At 41.8% G+C, this 14,926-nt stretch overlaps 1 protein-coding gene across 1 annotated transcript in view; it reads left to right on the top strand.

Moving 5' to 3' along the window:
• Positions 1 to 14,926, top strand: part of ITPR1 (inositol 1,4,5-trisphosphate receptor type 1) — a 268,821-nt gene that overhangs the window by 62,223 nt on the left and 191,672 nt on the right. Inside the window, 1 exon segment of the mRNA XM_075939741.1 lies at positions 13,440 to 13,555. Coding sequence (XP_075795856.1) covers positions 13,440 to 13,555 — 116 coding nt within the window.

The raw sequence follows: 14,926 nt of genomic DNA on the forward strand, positions 1-14,926 counted from the left end.
GAGGCTGTCCAAGTTCTTAGTTACTTTCATGCTCTTGTATACGCTGTTCCTGAGAGAGGAATAGCTTGCACCTTAAAGTGATCTTGGAGAGAGATGAGCAGCAGCCTCTGATAGTTTTCAAGAAGAGTATTTTCTAGTGCTCAGCCAAGAGTGCTAGTTGTTGGAGAGCTTGAGAGAGAGAGCTGGGCATCAATAAAGGCTTTTTTAAACTCAAGCAGAGAATAGGCTGGGCATGGGGTAAAAAGCAAACCTTGACTTTTCTTTATTTTTCCTGCCTGAGGCTTTCCCAAATCTAACACACAGCCCATTTTAGATGGAAGGTGCTAGTTTTCCTCCTTGTATGGAAGCTTAGCACAGCAAAGGTCTATTCCTCTCACCTCTAGGCTGTTGTCCTCTAAAATGAAGCCAAGGATATCCCACATCTGGCACATTCCCTCCCCTGTGCTGCTGGCGTCTATCAAATGATGCTGCTTGACTCTGTCCAAGAATGTAGGCTGTCTCTTTTGTCATACATTTGTTGACATCTGTGCTGCATGCACATCTTGCCGGATGTTGTTTTCTCCACATTGTGTAGTATCGAGTGCCATCTGTGGTGTTGAGTAGTGTAAATTCCTATGACTGGAAGCCCTTTATGGGCTGTGTTGAGGAGAGGAGAAGTGGTGGTACAGGATAAGTGACACAGTTAAAGAAAAAGTACGAGGGGGGGGGGGGCTAAGCCACAAACACAACAATGGAGAGGCAAGTGCGGTTTTATTTTTCTGGGACACAATGAGGGGTACTTGAAACACCTTTATGTCAAGGTTATTCTGCCCCACAGTCATATTAGACCTACTAGTTATTAATGCGTCAGATCTTAGTTTCGTCTTCTCTTAAGTGCCCCCTTTATAACCCTGATTAGCATAATAAGTGTTTGAGTTCCCTCTATGTAGTTATTTGTCTTTGTTTTGTTGTAATGACCAAATTCTGAATTTAAAAACATAGAAACCCCAAACTACTTATTGGCTTTTGATTTTTCTACTATTCTTTTAGTTGTGGCAGCTTGTCTTAATTTCTTATGACTTGCAACAAAGGACTCTTCAACAGACAGAATTTTTATCATTGTACTCACTTCAGCTCTGACTGTCGATAACTATCGGACTCTTTTTAAACTGCTTGAATGGAACACGCTATTGGACTTGAATTGCAATTTGATGTACTTTTTCTTGCTATGCTTATAAGCTCTGTGTAACAGTCCCCTTTTCCTTACCCTGCATAACCCTCCCACTTTATTGCTGTGTTTTTTAAGTAAAGAATTCAGTGCCAGCACTTACATGCAAAAGTTCCATGGCAGAAGAACAAGTGAAGTGGAGGAAGTAAAGAAAAGGATGAAATGTGAGACTGAAAAATCTGAGGGTTCAGATGGTGAAAATGTAAAGTGAAATAGATTGCTGAACTACTTGGCAAATGCCCCTCCTTGTCAACCCCCCTACTCCAAACCCTACAATATGAACTGAACAAAAGACCTCCAAGGTGGTGAGAGAAGAATGTGCTGTCCATGTGGGAGAATCCTTGTCTGGCTGACAGAAAAGAGGTGTTGCCCCCCCCCCCAGACACACACACACACGGGCAAGAGGAGGGTTTTTAAATGTTCACAGGAATGAGCAGGAAGCAGCTGGGGCCAGACTGGGGACGGTCGTTGCCCTTCCGGCCGACCAGAAAAATGGGAGAAAATGTTTATACTCTAAAAAGCCGCTAATAAGTCCTCTTTTACTGGGACTGGTCCGACAGCACCCACTCATGAAATTTACCCAAAGATCAGGTTTTCTCATGACCCACTCTGGACATTAAGTTAAATTAATGGACATTAAACCGAACGAGTGGAGCAGGGGGGTTAGGTTATACCCTAATGATTGAACATGTAAAACTTGTGATGTCCAGGGCATATCCTCATTCTGTGGGGCATACAGTTAATAGATAAAATGTGTGATGGGCCAGGACCCCCTTGGGACTGTCACCTGATATGCTGAGACCCCACTGAGCCTATTTCCTGCTGGACCCTCAACTGAGAGCTGCCTACTACAAGTGCCTCTTGCCAGAGCCTGCACCTAGCGCATCAACCCTTTGCCCCAGATGACAACCCCCTCCTGAATCCAACTCTCTGACCCTTCCCCCCTGAACCCAAATTCTGTTCCAGACCATGAACCCCTTCCCTTGATACTGTAGAAAAATGTGGCTTCTGATTATCTAAATTCATTAAATTTGTACAGATATCTTGCTCCCCCAGGTAGTGATTACTTACCGTGGGTTTATTACCAACCAAAAGTGATTTTATTAAATATAAAAAGATACAATGTAAGTAGTCATAAGAGGTAGCAGGGAGAACAAAGTGAGTTGTGGAAATATCTTCTTTGTAATTCATTGCCTTTGACAAAAGCATAGACTGTGGATTTGGAATGTTAAACTCTGATTCAACAGTTGGGTTAACCTCATGTTTAACTGGTTAACTGGACTAAGTGGGATCCTGGATGGCAAATTGCTTCAGCCCAGTCGGAGCAGCTCCCAGCTCCGTGCAGGGCTGGCCGGGCCAGGGCCTGACAAGGCTGGCGCAGCCCTCTGCCTGCAACGGGCTACAGGTGAGGGGGAGCACTGCTCCTGGGGAACCGGTTAGCTGCTACCTGGTCAGCAACACCCAGTAACCAGTTAACCGGCTACCTATTCACATCCCTATTCTGGATTAGGGATGTTTGAGTGTAAACAACTTAACCATTTAATCAATAATGGTGTCTGTTACACTCAGCCTCCCAAGGAAGTAGCTTCCCTGCCAAGGCTCCTCCCCAGGGCTACGTCTACACTGGCCCCTTTTCCGGAAGGGGCATGTAAATTTCACCAGTCGTCGTAGGGAAATCCGCGGGGGAAATCTGCAGCATGTGTAACCATGTAACCTCTGTGACTTTCAGCAGTTACACAGTTACCCTATTACACGATTTTTAACATTCCCGTTGTGGATATGTTTTGATAAGCCATTGGTGTTTACCTAAGCTAAGTTATTCACACAAATCCTCTTAAATTGTTTTCTGTGCAACGTATGAACAGGATGAGACATCCAATTAGTCACTGGGACTTCAGTCTTGTGGTTCTTGGTTTTAATATCCATCTTTGTTCTGCCTTTGCATTGGGCATCAGAAGGTTCTATGAGAGTGTTTTGGTTGACATCCACAATCCCTGAATCCAATGGGTTAATTTGAATCCGTTTTGCTGTTCTGATTTGTTTCTGTGTAAACTAACTCCCCCGTCTGTAGTCTTTGTTCTTAAGAGGATTTGGCATATCTATCATAACATCTGTTGTACTGGTTCTCAACAAGTACCATGCTGTATTTTTGTTTTTGTTTTGTTAATATAGATCACCTTGCCCACTGTGAAGTCACCAGTCTCCGATAACTTTGCTGTGTTTGTCAGTGGGTACTTTGTGCGGCTACCTCTTGAAAACTGGTTGTCCTTGAGTCTGATTGTCTGTCAGATGTTTCATGTATGAATATAGATTAGTACTTGTTCTCCCTTCTGCTGACTTTGCATCTGCTTATGTGTCTGGAGCTGCACAAATTACCTTGACTTGCCATGCCTCTGGTGAAGACACTCAAGCTGTCTGCCCTTTCCTATCCACGTTTTCTTTTGGGGCTGGTTTGAGTTCTCTCGCACCTAATAATGTACCTCAGGTTACTAAATGCTCCTCTGTCTTTTATCAAAGCAAAAACCAGCTTGCCTCTTCTATGCCTCATGGTGCTTGAGCATAAGTAAATATATTTAAACATGATCTGCACTGAACTGTCTTGGATTCAGTAAAAGTTTTGTAGCTATTTCATGATTTCTCTGTTGGAATCCAGTTAGAGCCAAGGCATGTTGCTTAGCCCTGAACTAACTTAGTGAGTGTCTCAGTCTGTCTAGTGTCCAGTAATTACTGACAATTTATCACTTACCAACCATCTCCCAGATGTGTCAAGTTTCCTTAGTCTGAACTGACTTTACTGCTGCCTTGCTGATTTGTTGGATGGTATATTGGCGCTCCAGATTACTAATGCTAATAGTGTTGGGGCTTCTCTACCAATAAGACTTAAAAATTAGGTGTCAGCTCTGTGAGCATAAACTGTGGCAGAAGAGAAATGGCAGCCTCTTAGTATCCGCTATGAGTCCTTCCTCTCTGGCTTAGTTGTACAAAACAATTAAAATGTGACCAGGGCATCCTTTATAGAGTGTTTCATTTGAACTGTGGTAAAGAGGAGTGAGATTATGTTGGTGAGATTTATCACTGACCGACTTCCTTTATGCTATGAAATACTACAAAAGACAAGCATTAAAAAGTCTGAAGACATGCAAGATGCTTAGCTGCTCATGCTGTTAAATAGCATGGTTTTCAGAGCAGTGTAAGCCCTTCAAATATACTGTCACGTAACTAATATAGTACTAATTGAATTCTGAATCTTGGGTGATCTAGCAGTGACATGGGGAATTAAACTGAAGGTTCTCCATAATTTAGAATATAAATTAGGGATGGTAAAATGCATTTCATTAAGTAAACCTCTAACTGCTGAAAATTTCAGAAGTTACACAGGATGGAGGGGGGCAGGTGGTGCCCTGTGCATACTGACTCCCCAGCAGCAGTGTGAGGGGGCTGGCCGCAGCTCCCCGAGAGCCAGTGTGTGCCAGGAGCCAGCTTTTAGGATGGTTTCCCATGCATGATGGGAGTCTACTCTGACCATTAAGGTTAACCAATAAACCTGGGCTCATCGGTTAACCATGTATACGGTAAGGATGTAAACAAGTAGTGGAGTATACAATTAACCAATAAGGTTAGGCCTATTGGTTAATCTTCTTGACTACTCAGAAGTCTTCCCTCTCCCCCCCCTTTGCTGCCTCTGTATCAGAAGCAGCAAGGTGGGAGAAAGCAGGAGTCAATGCTGTGGGGAGCTGACTTACGTGCAGTTACTTGACTATTCAATTACCTGATAGCTAACATCTCTAGTATATGGTTACACTTTTACATCCCTATCATAAAAATGCTTCCTCTGGCCTGTACATAAAATGTTTCTAGTCATTGTATGACATGGTTATTCCATTTTGAACATGAAGGTGAAAAACTTGAAGGGAATCCTCAACAAAAATCCCACCTCCTTGCTAATATTTTCCTTTATCTCTCAGCTTACTGATTGAATGAGCTTGGCTTGCCGTTAGTGGACTGGTATGCTGAGCATTTATTTTAATGCCTCCTAAAAAGAATAGTGGTAGAAATGTAGCCCTGTTAGTCTGGTGCAGCTGAAACAAAAAACAGGACTGTGTAGCACTTTAAAGACTAACAAGATGGTTTAATAGGTGATGAGCTTTCGTGGGCCAGACCCACTTCCTTTTGATCTGAGGAAGTGGGTCTGGCCCACGAAAGCTCATCACCTATTAAACCATCTTTTTAGTCTGTAAAGTGCTACACGGTCCTGTTTTTTGTCCTAGGAAGAAAACATTTTTTGAAATGCGTTGATGCCACCTTACTTGATAGAAAAGCTTGTTTGCAGAGACTCAGCCCCAAATCAGTGAAGGGAAAGGCAAACTTTTCCTTGACAAAGATAGCAGTTCTTTGAAGGAAAGCAAGTATTTTTTGCTCCTGCATGAAATGCTTTGCATTTTTGTATAGCTCTTTTTATGCTAAGTTCCCTGGAGTTTCTTGACTGATGCAGAATCATTTCAAGTCTAGCCAGGCAGAGGTATAGAAGTAGACAACGTGGTAATAATTAGACCTGGAGGTTTTGAGAAGATGGAACTAATCTGAAGGTGAATACGTTTTTTGATCATTGTTGTTAATGCTCCACTGCTTGAAAAGACTTTAGACTTTCACTCCAGGATCTTCATTCCGTTTTGAACATTGAGTCCTTTTATCTATTATACTGCGTGTATATTTTAAGTTATGAAAAAATCACTGGCATGTTGCTTTGAGATCTTAGTTGATATCTGATTTGTCAACTTACTTTTTTCTCTTTGTTTTTAAAAGCATCTTTTTGCCTTAAAAAGATAAATTAAAGTTGTTCTTGCAATAATAGCTAGTGTGAATAAGTTCTGGCCTTGGGAGCTGAAGAGAGGGTGAAGGCGAACTGTTAAAAATTCACTAGGGAACTGTTAATTTTCCTTTCTTTTAGTAACTCTCCATAATAGTTCACTCGATTTTTATCAGGTAATGAGGAAACAGCTGTGTTAGCAATAGAATTGCTGAGTATTTCATACCCAACTTACGCCAGTATTTTCATCTTTTGTAGATTTCATGTTTGAAAGGCTTTTATGGGGTTTTTTAAGCGGGGAGGGATAGTATTTAGTTGAAGTAGGTTTTTTGGGAGTATCCATTGGTATATAAAGGATCTTTATAAAGCATTTTCTTTATGCCTCACCTCCATGAATTTATCTAGCTCTTCTTTGAACTCTGTTAAAGTCTTGGTCTTTGCAACATACTCTGGCAAGGAGTTCCACAGGTTGACTGTGTGCTGCATAAATAAATACTTATTTTTGTTTGTTTTTAAACCTGTTACCTATTCATTTCATTTGGTGATCCCTAGTTCTTATGTTATGGGAACAAGTAAATAAATTTTCCTTATTCACTTTCTCCCTACCAGTCGTGACTTAATAGATCTCTATCCTATCGCCCATTAGTCTCCTCTATTCTAAGCTGAAAAGTCCCAATCTTTTTAAACTCTCTTACCCCTAGGAATTGTTGTTGCCCTTTTCTGCACCTTTTCCCAAGATACCTTTTTTTGAGATGAGGCGACCACATTTGTATGCAGTATGTCTTGCTGTGGTGCGGTGGTTGTGGCTTTCCAAGAAATGTACACGGACAGAAATGATACACATATATATATAAGTTTTATTTGTAGATGAGTGCATTCACTTTACAGGACCATTCCTGCCCTCTGTGATGGTAACACACCTTTCCATAAGTATGAGCAGGTTTGGGTATAGTGTGATATGCTAAGGAGGTGGTTCGTTATAATATATGTCCCATAATTAAGGTTGTTTGAGAATTAAGTTGGATGTGCCCTCCCCCATCTTTTTCCATGAAATATTTCAGTGAAATGCCAAAAATGAAAATCCACAGTATATATTCGAAGAAGTATTTTAATTTCTCAGGGTGGTTTGGTTAAATGTGAACTGAGACACACACAACAAAAAGTTGGAAAAAAACAAGCCTTTTTGCATTTTTCACTTGATTGCCTCACTTTTCTTATATCTCATGCATAGAGTGCAAAAACACTCTAAGACCTCTCCTTAGGACACATCCTTCAAGGACTGAGTGGATAGGTTGTGATTAGGATCCAGGGATGTGCCTGGAGGACGGGAATTCCCCCAGTTACTGGTAGGGCACAGAATTGCTCTGGCTTCAGGGCTGCAACAGAGGCACAGAAAGGGCCCTCCAAAAGCTGTCAATTTTATATTCACACACACTCTTGGGGAAGATACAGAATTGGGACCGATTGACCCCTTATGCCCTTTTTTTATCTCACACAGACTTCAGGGAAATGAGCAGAAGAATTTGTGCTCTCTAGAGAGCACCCCTTCCAGAGAGTGAAATGGAACCCAACATTTTTTAATATTGTCAGCAGGTTTCCGTGAAACTCACTGCCCAGTTGTGTCTCTGATCCTCCTTGTGCTGGTCCACACAGAAGATGACAATCTAGTACTGCTATCAGTTACTCTGTTAGCTCAAACGGATGAGGTCTGCATCACGTGTTCTGCTGATGACCCATTTGTTTGGAATGGAGATGTCATATGATTGTTGGGTTTTGGTTTTTTTCATTTGCTTTTTCAGAATCTTTTTCAGAATCCTTTTTTTGTTTTTTAAAGGACCTTATTAAGGCTGAAAAGTCAAGCACTCAGAAGTTAGCAAATGCCAGAATTAAGGTTGCCTGTGCAATCTTACTGTGGCCCCTTTCTGGATATACATTGAGAGTCTTTAATGACATGGTGACATACTGTTTTCCAGGGGATCCCTGCTTGATTGTTACCCTTGCTGTTGGGGTAAACCATAAAGGAGGCTTATTTTCTGGAGGACCCTTTCCACAGTTGTTGCCGAATTAAGGAGGTGTGTACCTCTTGCGGTACCAGGAGATGGTGGGCCTATGCCTGCTCAGAACTCAAGTCCCTTTTTAACCAAAAGGTGTGGGTGATGAATCCAGGCCACAGATAATTCCAGGGGACAATCAGTGTAAAAAACAGGGACAGGAATGAAGGTCCCAAGGTGAATATCAAATAACCAGGAGGGAACATGGAGCAGAGAACCACTAGCTGTGTCCACTGTTCCTCAAAAGTGTCTAAGGAGAATCAGTGGGATACTGCCCAGAGGAATGCCAGTTAGAGATATGATGGAACAAGGGAATTGAAATAAGCCCCGTAGTCACCCCCAGAAGACCTCCCCCTCCCCCTATCCCAGTCAACTTTTTCCTCCGGATATCATAGGTGGACATCAGACCATTGACAAAAGGAGGTTGACAAAGAGGTCTTGCAACTTCGTGGGGTTAGGGATGAAGTTTGCCAGGATCAGGAGATGTGGAAAAAGTTTAGCCAGGACCTCAGTATGAGGTGCTGGAGGAAAGGCTGCAACCTGACGTGCTCTGTTGGATATGTGCCAGGGTCTCCTGGAAGGTATGATGTGGTGAATGAAGTAGAAGATGCTAGGAAGAGAAGGGACGTTCTCCTGGTTAAGACAGTTGAATACTGTCCTGGAGAACTGAATTCTACCCTTACTGCTAACAAACAACTGATATGCGATTCTAGTAAAGTTACTTAAATGAGTTGTTTCAGAAGTAGTTGCTAATTGTACAGGACTCATTTTTCTGGGTGTCTCGGGCTATGTCTAGACTACATTGATCTATTGGAAACAGGTATGCAAATTGCAGAGTGCAATTTGTGTACTTTTTTTCTGATAGTTTTTTTTGGAAAAGGCTTTTCCAAAATTTGGCCCATTTATACTAGGCCAAACTTCAGAAAAGCCTCCTTTTTTCGGAAGAGCCCTTCTTCCTCATGGGAGGAGGAAGGCAGGGCTTCCAAAACAGCGCGTCTGCTCTTCTGGGGGAGGCGGGGAACGGAAAAGCAGATGCATTCCCTGGTCGCGGTATCCCAGAAAAACCCCATAGGGTAGACATAACCTCACTTGGATCTCTAGAGCTGGGGAACCATTTGTTCCTGTGGGTTTTTCCCTGACCCTTCTCCTGCTCTTAGGCCTGAGTTTGCACAAGTGCTGAACATTCACAAGTGCCCTGACATGAATGGAAGTTGTGCTCTGAATGTATAAAGTTGTATATAATGCTAAATACTGAAAAATCATGTCTTAGGCACTTCAGATTGGGCACCCAAATTTAGTGAATATTTTACCACCTTAATCGCTCTCTCTCTCCTGTCCACATGTGTAAGATGAAGGGAAGTAAGCAAACATTAGCACTCAAGTACAATAATAAACACCACCAAAAAGCCCAGGAGAGAATTAATTTCGTTTTCAGGGTGGGCAAAGGCTCCTGTGGAGGAGGGTGGGTGGAAATAGAATGTGGTCTTGTAATAAAAATTATTGTGATGCATATGAATAAAGGGGGAGAAGTGAATTAAGGTGCATAGGTGTTTTTAATTCTGGCAAGTCCTATCTTTTGAGTTGCTTGATTTTGCAACTTAATTATTCTTTTCATGTAATTTTGGTGTGTATTTATAGTCCTCACCAAGGCCAGCACAGTAGTATAGTGAGAGGAAGTCAATATTGGAAGCATCTGGAAATGATCATGGTATCTTTTGGGGACATTGCTAAACATGAGGTAAAGCATTACCAGAGAATGCAGCATTGCATAACTCTCTCATCCTTTGCCTCTGCAGTGTCAGTATCTGCTATGTAGGAATTTCTAGATATGGAGTCTTGGGAAAAGAGTAATCTTACTGCTTTAGCCTCTTAATTAGTGTCTCCCCTTCCACTGAATCAGTTAGAATCTTTGTTTTACTCATCAGCATAGGTTAGGTTATTTCACAGAATAATTTTTTTTCGGAATAACTTGAAGCAGGATAAAGATTTATCCAAGGGGGAAGAGGCTTTCTGTGGCAGCAGACGGGGAACTTCGGCTAAGGATTCTGTTTTGACGTCTGTCACTAACTTGAGCTATGTTTATAGCTGGAGGTGGGGTGTGATGCCTAGCTTGCTGAGACATACTTGTGTTAGCTTTGATGTGAACCTGCAGGCTAAAAATGGTGCTGCAGCCATGGCAGTATAGGTAGCAGCAGTGCGATGAGCCCTGTGTAAGTACCAAAGGCTTCAGGTGGGTTTGTACTTGGGGTGGCTTCCATGGTAACAGCACTGCCCATGCTACTATGGCTATCCTACTGTTTTTAGCATGCTAGCTCTGTGGAGTTTGGAATCGTACCCCTAACTCATAATCTAGACAGGGCCTCTTCATTTCTCAATAGTGAACTTTCAAAATGGATGTAATTGTCTACCTTTCAGGAGTGTTGAGGTTCTTAATTCATGTTTGGTGGGTGTTCTGAGATGTTTGTTCTACAAACACTTGTACAGGTCATTCCTCCCTTTGTCCGGCACCCTCGGGACATGAGTGGTCCTGAACTGCAGAATTGGCTGGACAAGCGGAGGTTAAGGCTCCCTACCCGGGTGTAGGGTTGTCCTCCCCGGCTGGGGCTGCGCTCCATACTGCCTGCCCCGCTGCCTCCAAACCATTCCCCTTCCCCCCCCCACACCAGCTCCAGACAGGGGCCACTCTGCTGCCTCCAGGCACCAGCCCAGGCTGCGCTCCCAGGTGCTGGCCCCATTGACTCCTGCCCTGGCTGGGGCTGTGCTCCCCACCGTGCTGCCCTACTGGGACTGTGCTCTCCACCAGCCCAGCCCAGCTCAGACTGCCCTTCTGAACTTGGCCATCTGGTGCTCTCTGGTCCAGCAATATCCATTGTTCAGACATTGCCAAACCAGAGAGTCCTGGATTTTAGAGGTTCTGTACTGTAATGGATTGCATTGGTTTGAATAATGTCACAATCGCAACTGCTCTTTTATACTGTTAGCTGTGACTCCTATACAGTCAGCACACAGATAAATATAAATTGAGCAGATTCATAGGCTCATAGAGTTTAGAGACCCATGGCCATAAAATCCATTAAGTTCGGGGTGTAATCCTTGGATAAAGTGCATCCATATTAGAATGATTTTGTATTTTATTGGTGGGTGGTAAATAAGGCTATATTTACCTCAAGCACTTGAGAATTAGATTTCACAAAGCAAATGTTCAAATAGGAGGGTCAAGTACTTGTGATGCTTGCATTAAAAATAGACAAAATCTGGGCAATTGATTTTGCATTATTTCCCCCTCCATTGTATCATGTGTTTTCTTTTTAGCAGTCAAGGTCAAACGTTTCTTTTTAAGAAAAGGAAAATGCTATTGAGGGATTTATTTTGCTGACATCCATTTTAAAGTTCAGCTTGACTTCAAAATTCAACATTACTGGCTTCGTACATGCACTTTCTGTGACTAAAGACAGTGTGTGATTAATTCTGCTGTGCAGTGCTGTATGTTTAATTGCTGGCACTGTGAACTCATGGCTTAAGCAGAAATAGAAATACTTTATTACAGGTGTGTTGCTTACAGTGCATAGTTTTAGTGGAAAGTACCAGCTTACAATGGCTTTGACAGCAAAGAACAGAATTTAAATCTTTGTGAATCATTTTTATATAAATTAAAAGTGAAACTGGGAAAGAACCTCGCTTGGAAGCTTAGTGCGCACTGCATTTCTCACCTCAGTTATGCACCTGAAGGCTATTATGTGGCCCTATAAATTAATCTACTTAAGTCTTTTCTAATGTCCATATCAGCACTTTCATAGCTCCAAATTAGCTCAATATTTCTCGACTTCATTTCTTATTCTAATGAACCGCCATTTAGCAGTCTTCTATGTACCTTGTTCCAGCCTCATTCCGGAAATTGGATTCATTGTATGGCTTTCCACTTGTGCTGCTAGTTCTGAGTTTCTTGATGTTTCCTATTAATTTCATCCAGGTGTTGTCTCTGCAGCATCTAGAAAAGATCTCAAATTAAGTTAAATGAAAAATGACTAAATTTGCAGTTGGTTTATCTGTCCATTACCAGGGTATTAGATCATATATCCCATTAGGTTTCCCTGTGGAACTTGTAGTGTTACCCACCTCTGAGTCTATTCTGTATTCCGTTAACTACCTAGCATTCAAATTCCCTTACTTTTCTGTATGAATCCAGCGGGAGCCTTTATGTTCATTATGTAACTAGCAGCCTCAAATTTTATTTCCATATAATTGCCTAGGAGGTGCCTAGAACAGCAGTCTTTGCACTGGCTATTAAACTTTTGTTACTTTACTTAAGGCACTAAATGGGAACAGCTTAATTTAATTTTTGCATTGTCGGTTGCTAAGCAACCAACAAGAGAAAAATGTGTAGCTAATTTAGTTCTTTTACAGATCAGTTAGCGTCTTATTTATGTAGAAACTTATTTGTAACAAGGCTAATCGACTGTCATCCCCAGCCTTTGTGAGGCAGAATGTTTTCTAAACAGTGTCTAGAAAATTAATAAAAGATGATATTTCTCCTAAATGAGCCACAACTTTCTTGCCTTGATGCTCAGGTGTCAGTGATGGGTACACAAGAAATGTCCAAGACTGACATACATTTTTTTCATGCCATGGCTGAGACGACAAGGCAGGGGACCAAGTGTTCTTGACTGTACTAGGGCAAAGGGCAAGCCTCATCCTTCAGCCTGGCTGGTGCAGCCCCTGCCTGCAGCAGGGAGCTCCTCCAGCCCGGGCCTACCCTCAGTTAATTGGTTAAACAATATGTTTAACAGGTTAGCCAATTAAATGGGATTTTACATCCTTAGACTGTACTGCTGTCTTGCTATGTGACCTTGGAAATGCCACTTGACTTCTCTGCCTCAGATGTTCCAGCTATACAGTATGGCTAATGAAATTTACTGTTAGAAAGCACTTTTTGATGCAAGAATTAAAAGCCCAATATTATTGACAGAAAATGTTACAGTGAATGTTGATTCTGAAAACTAGGGTAAATCTTCTCTTCCTCTTTGCATGGGAAAAGCTTGAGAAATCTTACCTAGCTGAACCACTGACTGAAAATTCTCCTTTTCACGTGGTAGCATTTTTTACATAAACTAGTTAAACTACAGCTTTTTTCTGGTCTTGCTTTTTAAGTCTGGCCTCAACACTTAATTTTTTTCCTTTACCATTGATGGGGCATCATTATTGTCACCAAAAAAAACCCATCTCCCTCTGTGATCTAGAAATTTTCTTGGAATCTGTTTTGTAAACTTTGCCCTGTAGCTGAAATGTTTGGACAATATGAAAAGCAAAAGGGGAAAAAGTGGATAATTCAGAATGGCTCAAGCAGTCTTCTCTTTATTTCTTATTTTCTTTGTAGATTGCCTGTTTAAGCTATGCCCTATGAACCGATACTCTGCACAGAAGCAGTTCTGGAAAGCAGCAAAACCAGGAGCGAACAGCACTACAGATGCAGTGCTACTCAATAAGCTACATGTGAGTATTAACGTTGGTAGGCTGCAGTGAAGTCAATGGAACTATGGCAATTTACACCACCCGAGGGTCTGGCCCATTAAGTTGAATGGCTCTGCTCCTGGACGTTAGGGATGTGACAGTTTAACTGGTTAACCAGTAAGTCTCACCCTTAATGGGTGGGGCTTATTGGTTAAGGTTAATCCGTACAGGGAACTGAGATGTCATCCTGACCTGTCACAGACGGGGCTGCTCCAGCCTGGCTGATGTATCCCTTGCCTCTGGTAGCAGCTGCAGGCTGGGGCCTCGTACTGATTCATCTTAACCAAAAAGCCCCACCCATTAGAAGGGTGAGACTTACTGCTTACCCCTTACTGGATGGAGCATCTTCTGTCAGTGGTGGGGGTGGTAGGTATTGCTACAGAAGGTGAGTGAGATCCAGGCCTGTGTTGGTAGGCCATAGATTTCCTCTTCCATTTGTGTTGGCAAATTCAATCTTACTTTATTACCTGCAATGTCTACCCTTATTGAAATAAGCTTGCATGTGTATCCTGCAGTTAAAACCTGTTAGAAGAACAGTTCTAAGTTTCTCAGAAATGGCTTTGAGTAATTTAACTACTGTATGTTGACAGCATCCATTTTAGTGCTAAATAAACTATATTTACCTTAAAATTATATGGCTGGAGCACTTCACGATAAAATTACAAGTCCAAATATTTTTAGTCTATCAAAGCCACTGTTAAGCCGACAGCACTCTAAACTATAAAGCACCCCGTAGGAAAACATCAATTGCAGAAAGCCGTGTGGTTGCACAGAGGCCAAGTGTTTGCCTCTTTTTTTTTTCTTCTTAAAGCCATGATTTTAACTTGATGCTTGCAAAGATGTTTGTAGAGTCAATACTTTACAAGTATTCTACCCCCACTTGCAAGCTAAATAAGCATAAGAGTAGAAGTCAGCTGTAAGGATAAAGTAACAAATGCTGCTGATTATTTTTGTAAAGCCCACAAAGTAAACCAACAAATGCTATGTCTTAAACTGTGGATAGTGTAAAGGGGAAGGAAGAGCCTTTGCTATGGTGCTAAGTAAGAATGGGCTGTCTTAATTTTTCTTCCTTTAATATAGTCAATTCAGATACTTAAAGCTTGATTCTACTCTTTTGAAAGAAGCCAAAGTCCTATTGTGGTCAGTGTCAATTCCTGTGTCAAGTAAACTGGGGTACTCTCTCTCCATGATTAATTACAGTGAAGAAACATTTACATAGAATTGTCAAATTTTACTATTCCTGTGTAAATGAAGAATGAGGACTCAGTTTGCATCACCCTTATATGCTGGATAAAGTACAGGGTTGGTGCAAAATTGTCATCTTCTAAACCCATTCCACTTCACCAAAAGCCT

The sequence above is a fragment of the Pelodiscus sinensis genome, chromosome 11 (assembly GCF_049634645.1).
Source record: "Pelodiscus sinensis isolate JC-2024 chromosome 11, ASM4963464v1, whole genome shotgun sequence".
NCBI classification, from domain to species: Eukaryota; Metazoa; Chordata; order Testudines; family Trionychidae; genus Pelodiscus; species Pelodiscus sinensis.